Here is a 15,744-nt window from a genome sequence, read left to right on the forward strand (position 1 = left end):
TTTTAATATTTTTGTAATAAAAAACATTAAAGAATCCATTTTGGTATAAAACAAAAATTCGAAATTAACTTCGAATTTTCGAACATGTTGAAAAAATTTTAAAATCGTAAACTCAATGAAAACTGTAATGAAATATAACAAAAATTTGGAAATATTTTAAAAATTTACAATTCGAACATCAAAATCTCAGAAAATAATTTAAAAAATTTGAATTGTTCACTTTGGAACAGAGTATCCGATATTGGCTTGATTCATTCTTGGCCTCAAAAGATAAGCAGTTCGTTTGGCTCGGAATCCATATGTTGCCAAAAAGATGGGAAAAGGTCATAGCTAATTTTTTAATTATTTTTTATGTTCGAAATTGTTATTAAATTTTTAAACAAATTAAATTTTTTTTTCAAAACCTTCATTTGTTATTTGCCAATTTTAGTTTCAATATTAGTTTAAATTTTTGTTTTATTAGTTCAATAAACTCTTTTAAACCAAGCCTTTGCCTTACCTTATGTGTCTCTAATTTAAGGTTGCGTTTAATCATTTGAAATCCTAATTAAATTAACAATTTTATTATTCAATAATAAATAAAAGTTGTCATTTGTATGGTTAGTTAGTTATGTGTGTATAAATGATATTGTTACATGCATTTTAAATTTTGTTTGTTTTTGTTTTGTATAAAATTTTTTTGTTTCTTTTTAATTGTTTATTTGTTAGTAAAAAGTCTACACGAAATACCAAAATTTTAATTATTAAAATTATTAATGTACTTCAGTAGGTTTTTGATGTTGTCTAACGTTTTATTGAATTTCCTGTATGAACACAAATTAATTAAAACAAATTTGAAAATTTAATGTTCAAAAAAGAAAGAAAACAAAATGCATTTCCTTTACTTTAAGAAAGCAAAAGACAAAATAGATTTCCGTTTGATAATATTAAGTAAATAAAATAAATATCAAATTAAAATTAAATATATTAATGTTTCTTTAAAGCATAATTAGGCGGCTACGAGTACAAAACAATAAGGAAAACGATAAGAAAATATTCAAAAATTTACATATTAAATGAAAATTGGTTAATAGGGAAATCTTAAAAAAAAAACACTTGAAAATTTTGTAACAAAGACAGTGCATTAAAAAGAGTTCGTTACTAAAGAATTTTATTAAATAAATATGACCTCAAATATTGACCCCCTGAAATTTGCATATTTTTTTCAACTAAAAGAACCGCGACTTAAATAAGATTTAATTTCACTTTTTTTAATTTATTTATTGTCTTTTTTTATCACCATAAAACAAAAAATTTCCCCACACATTTGCAGACAAAAAAGAAACAAAGTCAAGTCATTAAAGATGACATCAGTCAGTCATGCTTAAAATGTTGAAAAAAGAATTTGCAATAAAATAATAATACATTTTATTGAATTTGTTATACAAAAACAAAATTAGCAACAAAAAGTGTTCATCATTTTTCAACTTTTTTTTTTTTGATTTTATTGTTGTTATTTTAACGTGGGCTGCATAACAAATATCAAATATTTCAAAAAAAAAGAAGACATTATTGATAATTTAAAAATATTAGCTTTGAAATGTGTTTGAAACAGATATACCAAAAACAAAGAAGAAAAAAATATTCATTAAAACATTGTATTTGTGTCAAAAATTGTCATAACATTAGCAGCAAGAAAATTTTTTGTTGACTTTACAAATTGTGGTCACGTCTTTACAATAAATAAAAAATGACGTGTTAGGTTTATTAATGATGTAAAATTGGCCTCAAAAAAAAAAAATAATTCACAAATGAGACACTTGTTTTAAAAGAAGAACAAGGAATAATTTAGTTTTGGGTTAATTAAAGTTTAACCTAATTCTATAAAATATAAACATAAACCATATAAAAGATTTAAAGATAAAAAAAGAAAACAAAAATATCTAAAAATTTTGAAAATTTATAATTTTGACTATGAAAATCTCAATAAATAATTGAATTATATCTAAAATTTTATAATGTTTTTCAAAAACAAGCTTAAAATAGTAAATTTTGGTATAAAACAAATATTCGAAATTAAGTTCGAATTTTCGAACATAATGCAAAAGTCATAAAATTTTAAACTACCATAGAAATTGTAATTAAAAGTAAGAAAAATTGTAAAATATTTTGAAAATTTTAAAATTCGAACATTAAAATTTCACAAAATTATTGAAAAACTTCGAAAATTTTATAATTTTTGTAATAGTCAACCTCTAATGAATACAAAAATTCGAAATTTATTTCTCATTTTCGAACATATTCCAAAAATCATAAAACTGTATTGAAATGTAATAAAAATTTTAAAATATTTTTAAAAATTTAAATTTCGAACATGGAAAACTCAGAAAATTATTAAAAAATTTCCAAAATTTTATCAATTTTGTAATAAACAAACATCAAAGAACCCATTTTGGTACAAAACAAAAATTCGAAATTAAGTTCGAATTTCCGAACATAATCCAAAAACCATAAAATTATAAACCACGATAGAAACTGTAATGAAATTCAATAATTATTTTGAAATATTTTGAAAATTAACAATTTCGAACATTATGATCTGCGAAAATAATTGAAAAAATTCCTAAATTTCGTAATTTTTGCAATCGTCAAGCTTTAAAGAATGTTTTTATAATATTCAAAAATTTCATAATTTTTTTAATATACAAACATCAAAGCATACATTTTGGTATAAAACAAAAATTCGAAATTAAGTTCGAATTTTCGAACATAATCCAAAACTCATAAAATCGTAAACTACAATGAAAACTGTATTGAAATGTAACAACAATTTTAAAATATTTTGAAAATGAACAATTTGGAACATCAAAATCTCAAAAAATAATTGAAAAATATCAAAAATTTACTATGTAATAAAAATGCTTTAATGAATGAATTTTAGTATAAAACAAGTAAGAAAGTATGGTCGGTCAAGCCCGACCATATAATACCCTACACAAAGTAAAAGAGCAAAAAAAATGTTTCTTTTAAAATTTCAATAATTTATATTTTTGAGTGATTTTTGGAAGTGGGCCTTATATGGGGGCTATGACCAATTATGGACCGATCACCATGAAATTAGGTCGTGTGATTTATGTCTATATTAAAGTTAACTATGTTGAATTTTGTGTGTTTACCAACATTTTTAAGCGATTTATGCACGTTAAAGTGATTTTCGGAAGCGGGTCTATATGGGAGCTATGACTAATTATGGACCGATCGTAACAAAATTTGGTGACATGAATTTTGTGTATATAAAACTTATTTGGAGCGGAATTTGTGTAGATACATATATAAATTAAACATTTATGACCGATAAAGTGCAATTTCGGGAGGACATTTGTATGGGGGCTATGTGAAATAATGGACCGATTTCAGCCAGTTTCAATAGGCTTAGTCCTTGGGCCTAAAAAATAATATGTACCAAATTTCATCGAAATATCTTCAAAATTGCGACCTGTACTCTGCGCACAAGGTTTACATGGACAGCCAGCCAGCCAGCCAGCCAGCCAACCATACGGACTCTATACGTGATTCTAAGTCGATCGGTATATTTTAAGGTGGGTGTTAGACTAATATTTTTGGGCGTTACAAACATCTGCACAAACGCATAATACCCTCCCCACTATGGTGGTGTAGGGTATAAAAATATTTGAAATTAGCTTCGAATTTTTGAACATGTTCCAAAAAACAGACAAGCAACTTCGAAATTTCGAACATGTTCCAAAAACTTTAAAATCCTAAATTACAATGAATTCTATAATGAAATGTACCAAATATTTTAAAAATTAAAAATTTCGAACATCAAAATTTCAGCAAATAATTGAAAATTTTAAAAAATTTCATAATTTTGGTATAAAACAAAATTTCGAAATTAACTTCGAATTTTCGAACATGTTCAAAAAACTTCAAAATCGTAATCTAAAATGAAAACTGTATTGAAATGTAACAACAATTTTAAAATTTTTTGAAAATTAACAATTTCGAACATCAAAATCTCAGCAAATAATTGAAAATTTTCAAAAATTTCATAATTTTTTTAATAGACAAACATCAAAGAATCCATTTTGGTATAAAACTAAAATTCGAAATTAAGTTCGAATTTTCGAACATGTTCCAAAAACTTTAAAATCGTAAATTACAATAAATATTATAATGAAATCTAACAACAATTTTTAAATATTTTGAAAATTAACAATATCGAACATTAAAATCTCTGAAAATAATTGAAAATTTTCAAAAATTTCATAATTTTTTTAATAGACAAACATCAAAGAATCCTTTTTGGTATAAAACTAAAATTCGAAATTAAGTTCGAATTTTCGAACATAATCCAAAAACCATAAAAATGTAAACCACCATAGAAACTATAATTAAATTCAACAATAATTTTTAAATATTTTGAAAATGAACAATTTCGAACATCAAAATCTCAGCAAATAATTGAAAATTTTCAAAAATTTCATAATTTTTTTTAAAAGACAAATTTTAAAGAATGCATTTTAGTAAAAAAAAAATATTCGAAATTAACTTCGAATTTTCGAACATGTTCAAAAAAACTTCAAAATCGTAATCTACAATGAAAACTGTATTGAAATGTAACAACAATTTTAAAATATTTTGAAAATTAACAATTTCGAACATCAAAATCCCAACAAATAATTGAAAATTTTCAAAAATTTCATAAATTTTTTAATAGACAAACATCAAAGAATCCTTTTTGGGTATAAAACTAAAATTCGAAATTAAGTTCGAATTTTCGAACATAATCCAAAAACCATAAAAATGTAAACCACCATAGAAACTATAATTAAATTCAACAATAATTTTTAAATATTTTGAAAATGAACAATTTCGAACAACAAATAATTGAAAATTTTCAAAAATTTCATAATTTTTTTAATAGACAAACATCAAAGAATCCGTTTTGGTATAAAACAAAAATTCGAATTTTCGAACAAAATTTTGAAAATTTTTAATTTTTTTTAAATTTTTAAAATATCCTAAAAATTCTCATAAATCTTAACAATTTTCCAATGACTTTTTTATTAGCAAAATGTTTGAAAAATGTTTATTTTTAAACAATTAAATCATTTGAAAAAACCGCGTGCAAGTGACACTTGTCAATTACAAATAAAGCAGCAGCACCAGCAACATGTTAGAGGGAGTGAAGATTTTATCAATCACATGTCAGCTGTAATTTGTTAAAATTCATTAATTTTGTATGTATGTATTTGTATTGTTTTTTTTATCATGAAATTTGAATACTAATCGTTTCGAATATATTTTTGTTTACATTTTAGCTTAGTTTGCGGATTTTTTTTTTCAATTCGTTTTGTTTACTTGGGATTTGAAGTAGTTTATGAGTAGAAATTCACACAAATATAAAATCATACAAATATGTAAACCGGTTTTTATAACTATTCAATAAAATTATGTTCGGAATTTTTGGCTTTTTTATTTAACGTCATATACAATAGTTTTTGGTTGTTTGCCAAACAAACAAAAAATTAATATTTATTATTTTAAGCTGGCAATAGATTGGCAAAGTCAATAATAATAATAAAAGGAATTTTATTGATAAAATCAATAACGTTAAAATATAAATATAAATACAGGTACAAATAAATATTTACGTTCAATTCAATGTCAAGAATACAATATTGTTTTAATTGAGGATGAGAGTTATTAAAATGACATTAATAGTTTAGAATTTTTTTTGTTGGCTTAAGTACTGGAAACATTTGTGGGTTTAATATTAAGTGGGGATTATTGAAAACAATTTAGCTAAGAGGTTAATTTTAACTTATTAAATTAAATGTTTAAATATAAGAAAGAATAAATTTCATTGAAATATGTTTTATTTGAAATCTAAAAAGTACCGATATTTTATTTAAAACAGATTCTCTATATTTCTTTTATGTATCTCAGAGAGATATTTAATTAAATCTAATTATGTTAGGTCAATTTATAGAAAAACAGATTTTATGAAAAAAGTACCAAAAATAAATACAAAAACTACCAAATTTATATTTGATACTTTTTGATAAGTAAATAATACGATTTAAAATTTATGTCTATGTTTATTGTTTTAAAAGATACTTAAGGTACCAAAAAAGTACTAACATATTGTTGTTACCCCTCATTTTCTCTAAAAGGTACGAATTTCAAAAAAGTAACAAACATTTGTATGCTGTTATTAGCCATAAATTGAAGCCAATTTTAAAGTTTATTTGTATCTGTATTAGTTAGGAAGACAAATTTACCCGTCTATAGGTCCATTAAGATCTATATGGGGTGCAAGGAAACTACAGTTAAAATTTCATGCCTCTAGTTTTAGGCGATGGAACTGTGCGATCATGAATCAGTCAGTAGTGATACTCTTTTTAGGGTTTTGATTTTTAAAAATTAGACTTTTCGACTTTTTTATTTGACAATTAGTTGGGATTTTTTACGTTATTTTGTAATTTGATTATGGAATTTTCCTATAGCATTGGTTATTGATCAATTAAGCGGTTAAATCAATTATGCGGGGCTCTCTAAAGCGAAAACTGCTATAAATATATACAGATTCTAATAATTCGTAATCTTTTAGAATTAAAATTCTTGTTCTTTTTATGTACTATTTATTATTTATGATCAAATTACTTTCATTTACAAATTGGTTTTCAATCTAGTCTTCAAAATAAATTTAGTTGCAAGATGATCTTAATTTTTCATCACGAAAAAAAATGCTGCCAATTTCAGTTATTTCATATTTTCTTTGAACTTTCTCCTTGATCATAAATACAAATTCACCTTCAAGTGCTTTAAATATTGTGTTTAAATTTAAATACAAAAAATCAACTTCGCAAACTGATACACCATTTCCACTTGTTGCTTTATCAATATTATATTCATAAAGAGAAATGCAGCTGAAGATCTCTAACAGTTTAAAACTAGCACCTCAAAACTGTTATGGTCGACTTTATAACTAACTAAAACCCGGTATGCTTCGCTATCCCACAATTGATAGTTTTCCACTTTTTGGCCAAAATAAGTAGTTGATACAATGTTTCAAAGCTTTACGTATTACAAATATAGAGATATATATGAATTTTAGTTTGTATGGCAGTTGCCACGCCCACTATGGATAGCCCGCCCATTCTTGACCTAAATATTAATCAATATTAAATTAAAGATATAATTACCTTTATAAAATTTATGATGTGCCTTAAAATATATTTGAAGTTTTCTGATAATTCTTCGAAATATACGGAGTTTTACAAAAAGTTTATTATCTCAAAATCGCATCATGGTCCCACTCTAAATTTTTTATACGCGTATGTGGAAAATCTTTAGAAAATGGAAGACATATTTTTTGAGATATAGTTTGTTCAAGCACACTTTTTTGGTTGAATATCTTATGTGCCTAATAAAAGGGCTTTTAGGGAAGTATATTGAAACTAGGGCACATAAGCATTACTAATGTTTATTAGTAATTGGAATAAATGGTTAAAAATTTAGAACAAGAAAATTAACAAGTAGGTCAACTTAATACTAGGGATGTGCGATTAATCAATTTAATCCATTAATCTAACATCATGATTAATCAAATTGACTTAAAATGCCGGATTTTTTAAAATGTTTAGCTTTTAATTTGAAACATTTGTAAAATATAAATTTTTTCTAAGTATTGGGCATTGTTAGGTATGACCTTTTACCATCTTTCTGGCAACATATGGTTTCCAATTCAAAAGAAGTGCTCATCGTTTGGGGCCAAGAACGAATCATGTCAATTTCGGATACTCTGTTCTAAGGTGAAGCGTATCACAGAGAGAGCGTTCTGCTGCGATCGAAACAAATAGTTGTCGGATGTGTCAAAGTTAGGACTATAATGCGAGTGAGGCAAAACTTCACAACCATTTCATTCTAAATGATGGAATATTACAGTTTCATGTCTGGCCGCATATTATGAGCGTTTTTCGGTCAATGCTCGCTTCAAACGAATCTGTTGTGTTCTGTCATGTGATGCTCTGGCCAGACTTCAGCAGCTCATAATAGATAGGACCCTTTTAATCCCACCCCAAGTGATTCATTTGAAGAAAGCATTGGCCGTAAAATTACCAGAACATGTGGCCAGACATGAAACCGGTAATATTCCATCATGACAACGATAGGCCACATGTTGCAATACCTATTAAAAACTATTCAGAAAGAAGTGGTTAGGAAGTATTGCCTGAACCGACTTATAGTCCAGAAATTTGACATGGGTAAAGACGAAGTGTTGTCAAGTTTAAGTTTTGAATTTGGACCGCATGGGTCCCCCAGGGTGCGGTCTAGAGTTCCCAAAGTAGGACACCTCGGGTATGTTCAATTTTAAAAATGGTGATCGTCTGTGTTCTGATTTCAAAAAAATTACACATATAAAATCTACAAAAGCACTACAAAAAACCTCGCCGTAGCTATCAATTATCTTTTATAACTTAGGAGATTTTCTCATTTGAAAATTAAATTTTCAACATTTTTACCCACCCTACTCCACTTTTTTGATAACAGCGGATCCAAACATTTCCCGATTTACTCCATTTTTATTTTATTCGTCTAAGAACAAATGTAAAGAATTGTTTACAAATCGCGACTGATTTTAAAATTATATGCATTTGAATTTAAAAAAAATTTTAAAATGCGATTTTTCGCAAGTTTTTGGAAAAAAAAATATTTGTTTCTTTTTAAGTTATCTAAAAAATGTCTAAGAAGATGTATTAAGAGTTTACAATTTTTGAAAAGCTAATTTTACATTAAATATTTTAAATGAAAACAAATTTAAAAAATGCTGATACCTAGGAGACTAGGTCCATACAAAAACCACCCATTTTTTATGTAAAATTCAAATTTAGGGCAAAAATTCTCAAATCGCATAGTCGATATCAAAATATAGTAACCAAATATGTTCTTAATTGTTTTGTAAAGGGTTCCGATAACACCGCCCCTTCTATGGATATTATAGCAAAAAAAATATAATTTTTGGAATTTTTCCAAAATTTTTTGAGAATTGCGGGATTCCTGATTACAAATTTCAAAATTTGTTTTTATTTATCAATTTCCAGTAGAAGAATCTATGTAACTGTAAAATTTCATTAAAAAATATTCATAAATAATAATTTAATTTCAATTTGAAAAATTTGTATTTTTGGAAAAATTCAATAAAAACAATTTTTGTTATATTTTTCATTTTTAATTGTCAAAAGTTATATATATATTTTTGAAAAGTAGACAAAATCCCCTATCCATTGATATATAACATGTCTACCTTATGTTTTTACATGGCAAATTAATTAGGGAGAACTTAACAACTCGCAGAGAATTTAAAGAAATAAACCACCGTTTTTAAAAGGTAAAAACGTAACATCAATATATTTTTGAGGTTGTCTCACATTTGGTCCATAACTCTGGTTTTACTTGACAAAGTTTGCCCATTTTTAATACCAAACAAATAATATTTAATTCCCTAAGTCCTTCCTTCTAGACCATATCGTGCCTTCAACGGTCAGGCGGTCATAGCTAGATCGCCTTAGAATTTAAAATTGTCATAATATTGATTTATCCCAATATTCGAATTCCGATAACGTAATTTCAATACCTAGACATAATCAAAAATAATGCTAACGTTACCGAATCGGTTACCATTCGTGAAATATAAAGAATGATTAGAGATATCGTTCTATAAGAAAGGGATGTCTATAGATTTCAAGGGGCGGCTTGGATTAAAATTTTTGAATTTTTGTAGGAAATGGTGTAACCGTTAAAAGTAATACATAGTATTGTATATGTAAAATAAATAATAGTTATTATTATTGAACTTACATTGATCCATATAATCGTCATACATCTGATCCAAAATGTACATGGTTGGTATTTCTCTTGGCGTATGAGTGGTTGTCCTCGGTGTTGTTGGTGCTGTAGCTGTTGCTAATGGTGATAGTGGCGTTGGTTGATGTTGTAGCTGTTGCTGTAGCTGCTGAGTTTGTGTTGTGGGTGTTAATGACATTTCAGTTGACAATGCATTCGTTGCAGCAATTGCTGGCGTTGAATACAAAACTTCGGAGGCATCCATAATGGATTATGATAATTTTTGCTTTAATTTTTATTTTTTTGTTTTAGTTAAACTTTTCTTTTGTTATTGTTGCTTTTAATTAAATGATTTTAACTCTAGTGTAGCAGAAGCAGCAACAGTAAAAATACATATAATTAAATTATAAAAATTTTATGCATATATAAAAATCAATGGGCATAGAAACTGTTTAAAACATGCAATCCAGGCAATAACATCTTAATACTCTTACAATATCTAGGCCCCACCTCATACAACATAGTCGGCGTGTTACATGTAGAGGAGTCGTCGTCTCCTGTTGCTCTGGCTTAGTTAATGATGGACTGACTGTTTTTTAAAGTAACGTTTTATGGAAAATCGTTCAATTATTGGCGGTATTTCTTGATTTTTTTTAAACCATTGAATCACTTCTTTTTTATATTTTTGTGGTACCAGCTGGCATTTATAATTTTATTTTAATTTTTTGGCATTTTAGCAAAATTTATTTTCTTTTTTTTTTTTGCAATAATTTTCCACTTTTTTCTTATTAATTGTATTCACTAGCAAGTATTTTAAACTTTTTTTTCTTTTTTTGATATAAATTTTTTATGTTGTATATGAAGGCACGCTATTTTGTGATTTTGTTTCCAAAACTTTACTTTACTTTGATTTAATTGTATTGCATGTTAAATCATTTTTTTTTAAATTTTTTTGCAATAAACTAAAATATTATTATTTTTTTCAATTATTTATTTTGTATTTCTACATATTTTGTTGTTGTTTGTTTGGTTTTGCAGCAACAAGTTTTGAAAATTCTTTCCAAAATCGTATGTTAAAATCTTATAGATTGTTTTAACTTTGGTATTTGTTATTTAAGTTATTTTTATGTATTTGTTTGTAGATGTTTTTATTTGAATTTTGTATGGGTGGGGATTCAATACAATATAATTCAAGTTGTAAGTGGTTTTGCTATTGTCTTCCAAGCTGTAATATAGAGATATAGAAGAAAAAAAATTAATATTTTAAAATAAATAACTTAAACTTACAGGCTAAAATGTTTAAAATGTTAAACAAAATAATCAAATAAAACAGTGAAACAAATAATAGCTGGATTGATTTCAATCAAAAACCTTTCAATTCAAGGAACATTTTTTTTAATAAAATTTCCCTTTAGGGGAATTTTTTTTTATAAGGGAAATTTGTAAAATATTTCAATCATTTTATTTAGCAGTGGTTATTAATACTAAATATGGAAAAAATTATGAAAAATAGTTCTTTAATAAAATTTCCCTTTAAGGGAAATTTTTTTTAATAAGGGAAATTTTAAAAAATAATGCAAAATTTTAATAAGCTAACGACATTAATATTAAATATGGAAAAAATTATGAAAATTAGCTCTTAAATAAAATTTCCCTTTAAGGGAAATTTTTTTAAATGAGGGATATTTATAAAATATATCACAAATTTTAACTAGCATACGATTCTAACATTGAAAATAATAAAAAGTTTTGAAAATTTGTTTATAAATAAAATTTCCCTTTAGGGGAATTTTTTTTTAATAAGGGAAATTTTGAAAATATTTCCAATTTTTTATTTAACAGTCGTTATTAATATTAAATATGAAAAAAATTATGAAAATTAGTCCTTAAATAAAATTTCCCTTTAAGGGAAATTTTTTTAAATAAGGGAAATTTTTGAAAACTATGAAAAATTTTAATAAGCTAACAATATTAATATTATATATGGAAAAAATTAGGAAAATTATTTCTTAAATAAAATTTCCCTTTAGGGGAAATTTTTTTTAATAAGGGAAATTTTGAAAATATTTCCAAAATTATGTCTAGATCTCGATAGTAGTATTAAATATGAAAAAAATTATGAAAATTAGTCCTTAAATAAAATTTCCCTTTAAGGGAAATTTTTTTAAATAAGGGAAATTTTTGAAAACAATGAAAAATTTTAATAAGCTAACGATATTAATATTATATATGGAAAAAATTAGGAAAATTATTTCTTAAATAAAATTTCCCTTTAAGGGAAATTTTTTTTAATAAGGGAAATTTATAAAATATTTCTAAAATTTTGTCTAGATCTCGATAGTAGTATTAAATATGGAACAAATTATGAAAATTTGTTCTTAAATAAAATTTCCCTTTAAGGGAAATTTTTTTAAATAAGGGAAATTTATTAAATATTTCCAAAATTTTGTCAAGATCTCAATAGTAGTGTTAAATATGGAACAAATTATGAAAAATAGTTCTTTAATAAAATTTCCCTTTAAGGGAAATTTTTTATAATTAGGGAAATTTATAAAATATTTCCAAAGTTTTGTCAAGATCTCGATAGTAATATTTAATATGGAACAAATTATGAAAAATAGTTCTTTAATAAAATTTCTCTTTAAGGGAAATTTTTTTTAATTAGGGAAATTTATAAAATTTTGTCAAGATCTCGATAATAGTATTAAATATGGAAAAAATTATGAAAATCTGATCTTTAATAGAATTTCCCTTTAAGAAAAATTTTTTTAAATAAGGGAAATTTTTAAAAATATTGAAAAATTGTAATAATCAATCGTTGTTAATACTAAATATGTAAAAAATAATAAAAATTAGATGTTAAATAAAATTTCCCTTTAAGGTAAATTTTTTATAATAAGGGACATTTTTAAAATATATCGACAATTTTGTTTTGATCTCGATATTAATGTTAAATATATAAAAGATTATGGAAAAGAGTACTTGAATAAAATTTCCCCTCAAGGGACATTTTGTAAAAAAATTTTAAAAGAAAAAATTAGCCCAAATTTGTTTCCTGAAAAGCTATCGGAAAAGAGTGGAAGCATGTTGTTATGATTTGTTAAATACATCAAGTCTTGAGCATAGTGTAAAACAGTGGTCGGCACTCCTAGTCATCAGCTGCCGAACATAATCGGTAATTTTTCTGTAAACAATACAATTCACAATTAAAAACTAAACAGATTACAACACAAAATTAAAGTTCTTAACATGTTGTTATAATCCATATTCCAGATTCTCTTTATGCCAAACACTGCTGCTGTAAACCTAGTGAAATACTAACTAAGCGGCTAACTACATTATTAGTCATTTTATGGCTCCAGTATTCTTAAGCAATCTAATACTACTAAAAGCCCCTTTAAATAATTTATTCCTTTTTCAATTAGATTATTCAATTTACTTGCAAACTCAATTCAAACTCAATTCTATTTCTAACACACATACATACATACATGTATGTATTTATATTGCAAATGTTTGTACTATTTTCCTTCCCAATTCTCACAATTTCATTTAAAATTAAAGCTGACCTCTAAACCGTGATTGAAGTGGAAAAAATTATAATAAAAAATAACGTATATAAACCCTAGATTTTCATTAGATGTTGGAATATTTTAAGCTAGAAACAAGTTAGACAACAAAAACAATTTCAAAAAAATTACCAAACAAAACAAACGATGTGTCATAAACTAGAGAGAAAAACAGATAGACGTTTTAAACGTCATGTAAATGTTTGAAAATTAATTGTAACTTTAATAAACTACAATTTAGCAAGAGAACATTTTAAAACCAAATTTGGTAAACTGAATCTATTAAATAAAAAGTAAAGCGAATTTAAGTAACTATAAAACAGGCCCCTTAAATATTATTATACCCTGCACCCTGATTTTTTTTGTTGAAAATTTCGCAAAAAGAAACTTGAAAAATTGTTACAAATATGTAGTAAAAATGAATTTTAGTTGTATGCTAATGATAACAGGTCTAGAAAGCGAATTAAAGTTTACAGTTCATTATACTTATGTATATATTGTAGAGTGCCGCTATTTTCGAACATGATAATTCTCATTTGGTTGTTTATTAAAATGTTTTTTTTTTTTTTATTTTTCCTTTTTAGTATTTAATTAACACTTTGTTATAAAAGTATTCATATATATCAATAATACACTTTGTAAAGTTTAAATAATTAACAAAAGATTCAACGATTAGTTGTTAGAATAGAACACAATTTATTGGAATGTAAGTATACACTGTGGGAAATAAGAATAGCGTACTAAATTTCGAAAATTCCGAATTTTTTTAAAGGGAATTATTCAAAATTGTGTGTAGATCTCTATAGTAATATAAAATATGGAAAAAAGTATGAAAAGTTGCTCTTGAATAAAATTTCCCTTTAAGGGACATTTTTTTTAATTAAGGAAATTTATAAAATATTTCCAAAATTAAGTCTAGTTCTCAATATTAATATTAAATATGCAAAAAATTATGAAAAATAGTTCTTAAATAAAATTTCCCTTTAAGGGAAATTTTTTGTAATTAGGGAAATTTATAAAATATTTCCAAAATTGTATCTAGATCTCGATGTTAATATTAAATATGGAAAAAATTATGAAAAATTGTTGTTGAATAAAATTTCCCTTTAAGGGAAATTTTTTTGAATTAGGGAAATTTATAAAATATTTCCAAAATTAAATCTAGACTCGATAGTAATATTAAATATGGAAAAAATATGAAAAATTCTTCTCGAACAAAATTTCCCTTTAAGGGAAATTTTTTTGAATTAGGGAAATTTATAAAATTTTTCAAAAATTATGTCTAAAACTCTATACTAATATTAAATGTGGAAAAAAATTAGGAAAAATTGTTCTTAAATAAAATTTCCCTTTAAGGGAATTTTTTCCCTTATAATTTTTTATTAGGGAAATTTATAAAATATTTCCATAATTGTGTCTAGATCTCTATATTAATATTAAATATGTAAAAATTATGAAAAATAGTGCTTAAATAAAATTTCCCTTTAAGGGAAATTTTTTTAATTAGGGAAATTTATAAAATGTTTACAAAATTGTGTTTTGATTTCTATGTTAATAATAAATATGGAAAAAATGATGAAAATTTGTTCTTAAATAAAATTTCCCTTTAAGGGAAAATTTTTTTAATAAGGGAAATTTATAAAATATTTCCAAAATTGTGTCTAGATCTCGATATTAATATTAAATATGCCAAAAAATAATGAAAAATTGTTCTTAAATAAAATTTCCCATTAAGGGAAATTTTTTGTAATTAGGGAAATTTATAAAATATTTCCAAAATTGTATCTAGATCTCGATGTTAATATTAAATATGGAAAAAATTATGAAAAATTGTTGTTGAATAAAATTTCCCTTTAAGGGAAATTTTTTTGAATTAGGGAAATTTATAAAATATTTCCAAAATTAAATCTAGATCTCGATAGTAATATTAAATATGGAAAAAATATGAAAAATTCTTCTCGAATAAAATTTCCCTTTAAGGGAAATTTTTTGAATTAGGGAAATTTATAAAATTTTTCAAAAATTATGTCTAAAACTCTATACTAATATTAAATGTGGAAAAAATTAGGAAAAATTGTTCTTAAATAAAATTTCCCTTTAAGGGAAATTTTTATTTATAAGGGAAATTTATAAAATATTTCCATAATTGTGTCTAGATCTCTATATTAATATTAAATATGCAAAAAAATATGAAAAATAGTTCTTAAATAAAATTTCCCTTTAAGGGAAATTTTTTGTAATTAGGGAAATTTATAAAATATTTCCACAATTGTGTTTAAATCTCGATAATAATATTAAATATGAATAAAATTATGAAAAATAGCTC

At 24.6% G+C, this 15,744-nt stretch overlaps 1 protein-coding gene across 3 annotated transcripts in view; it reads right to left on the reverse strand.

Annotated features, from left to right (window-relative positions):
- Positions 1–15,744, reverse strand: part of LOC135962465 (mucin-2) — a 120,065-nt gene that overhangs the window by 56,494 nt on the left and 47,827 nt on the right. For all 3 annotated transcript variants that reach the window (XM_065514409.1, XM_065514407.1, XM_065514408.1), the window contains exon 2: positions 9,865–11,074. In XM_065514409.1, the coding sequence (XP_065370481.1) occupies positions 9,865–10,114 (250 nt within the window). In that variant the 5' untranslated portion in view covers positions 10,115–11,074. The remainder of the gene's footprint in view (positions 1–9,864; positions 11,075–15,744) is intronic.

This window comes from Calliphora vicina, chromosome 5 (assembly GCF_958450345.1).
Source record: "Calliphora vicina chromosome 5, idCalVici1.1, whole genome shotgun sequence".
NCBI lineage: Eukaryota > Metazoa > Arthropoda > Insecta > Diptera > Calliphoridae > Calliphora > Calliphora vicina.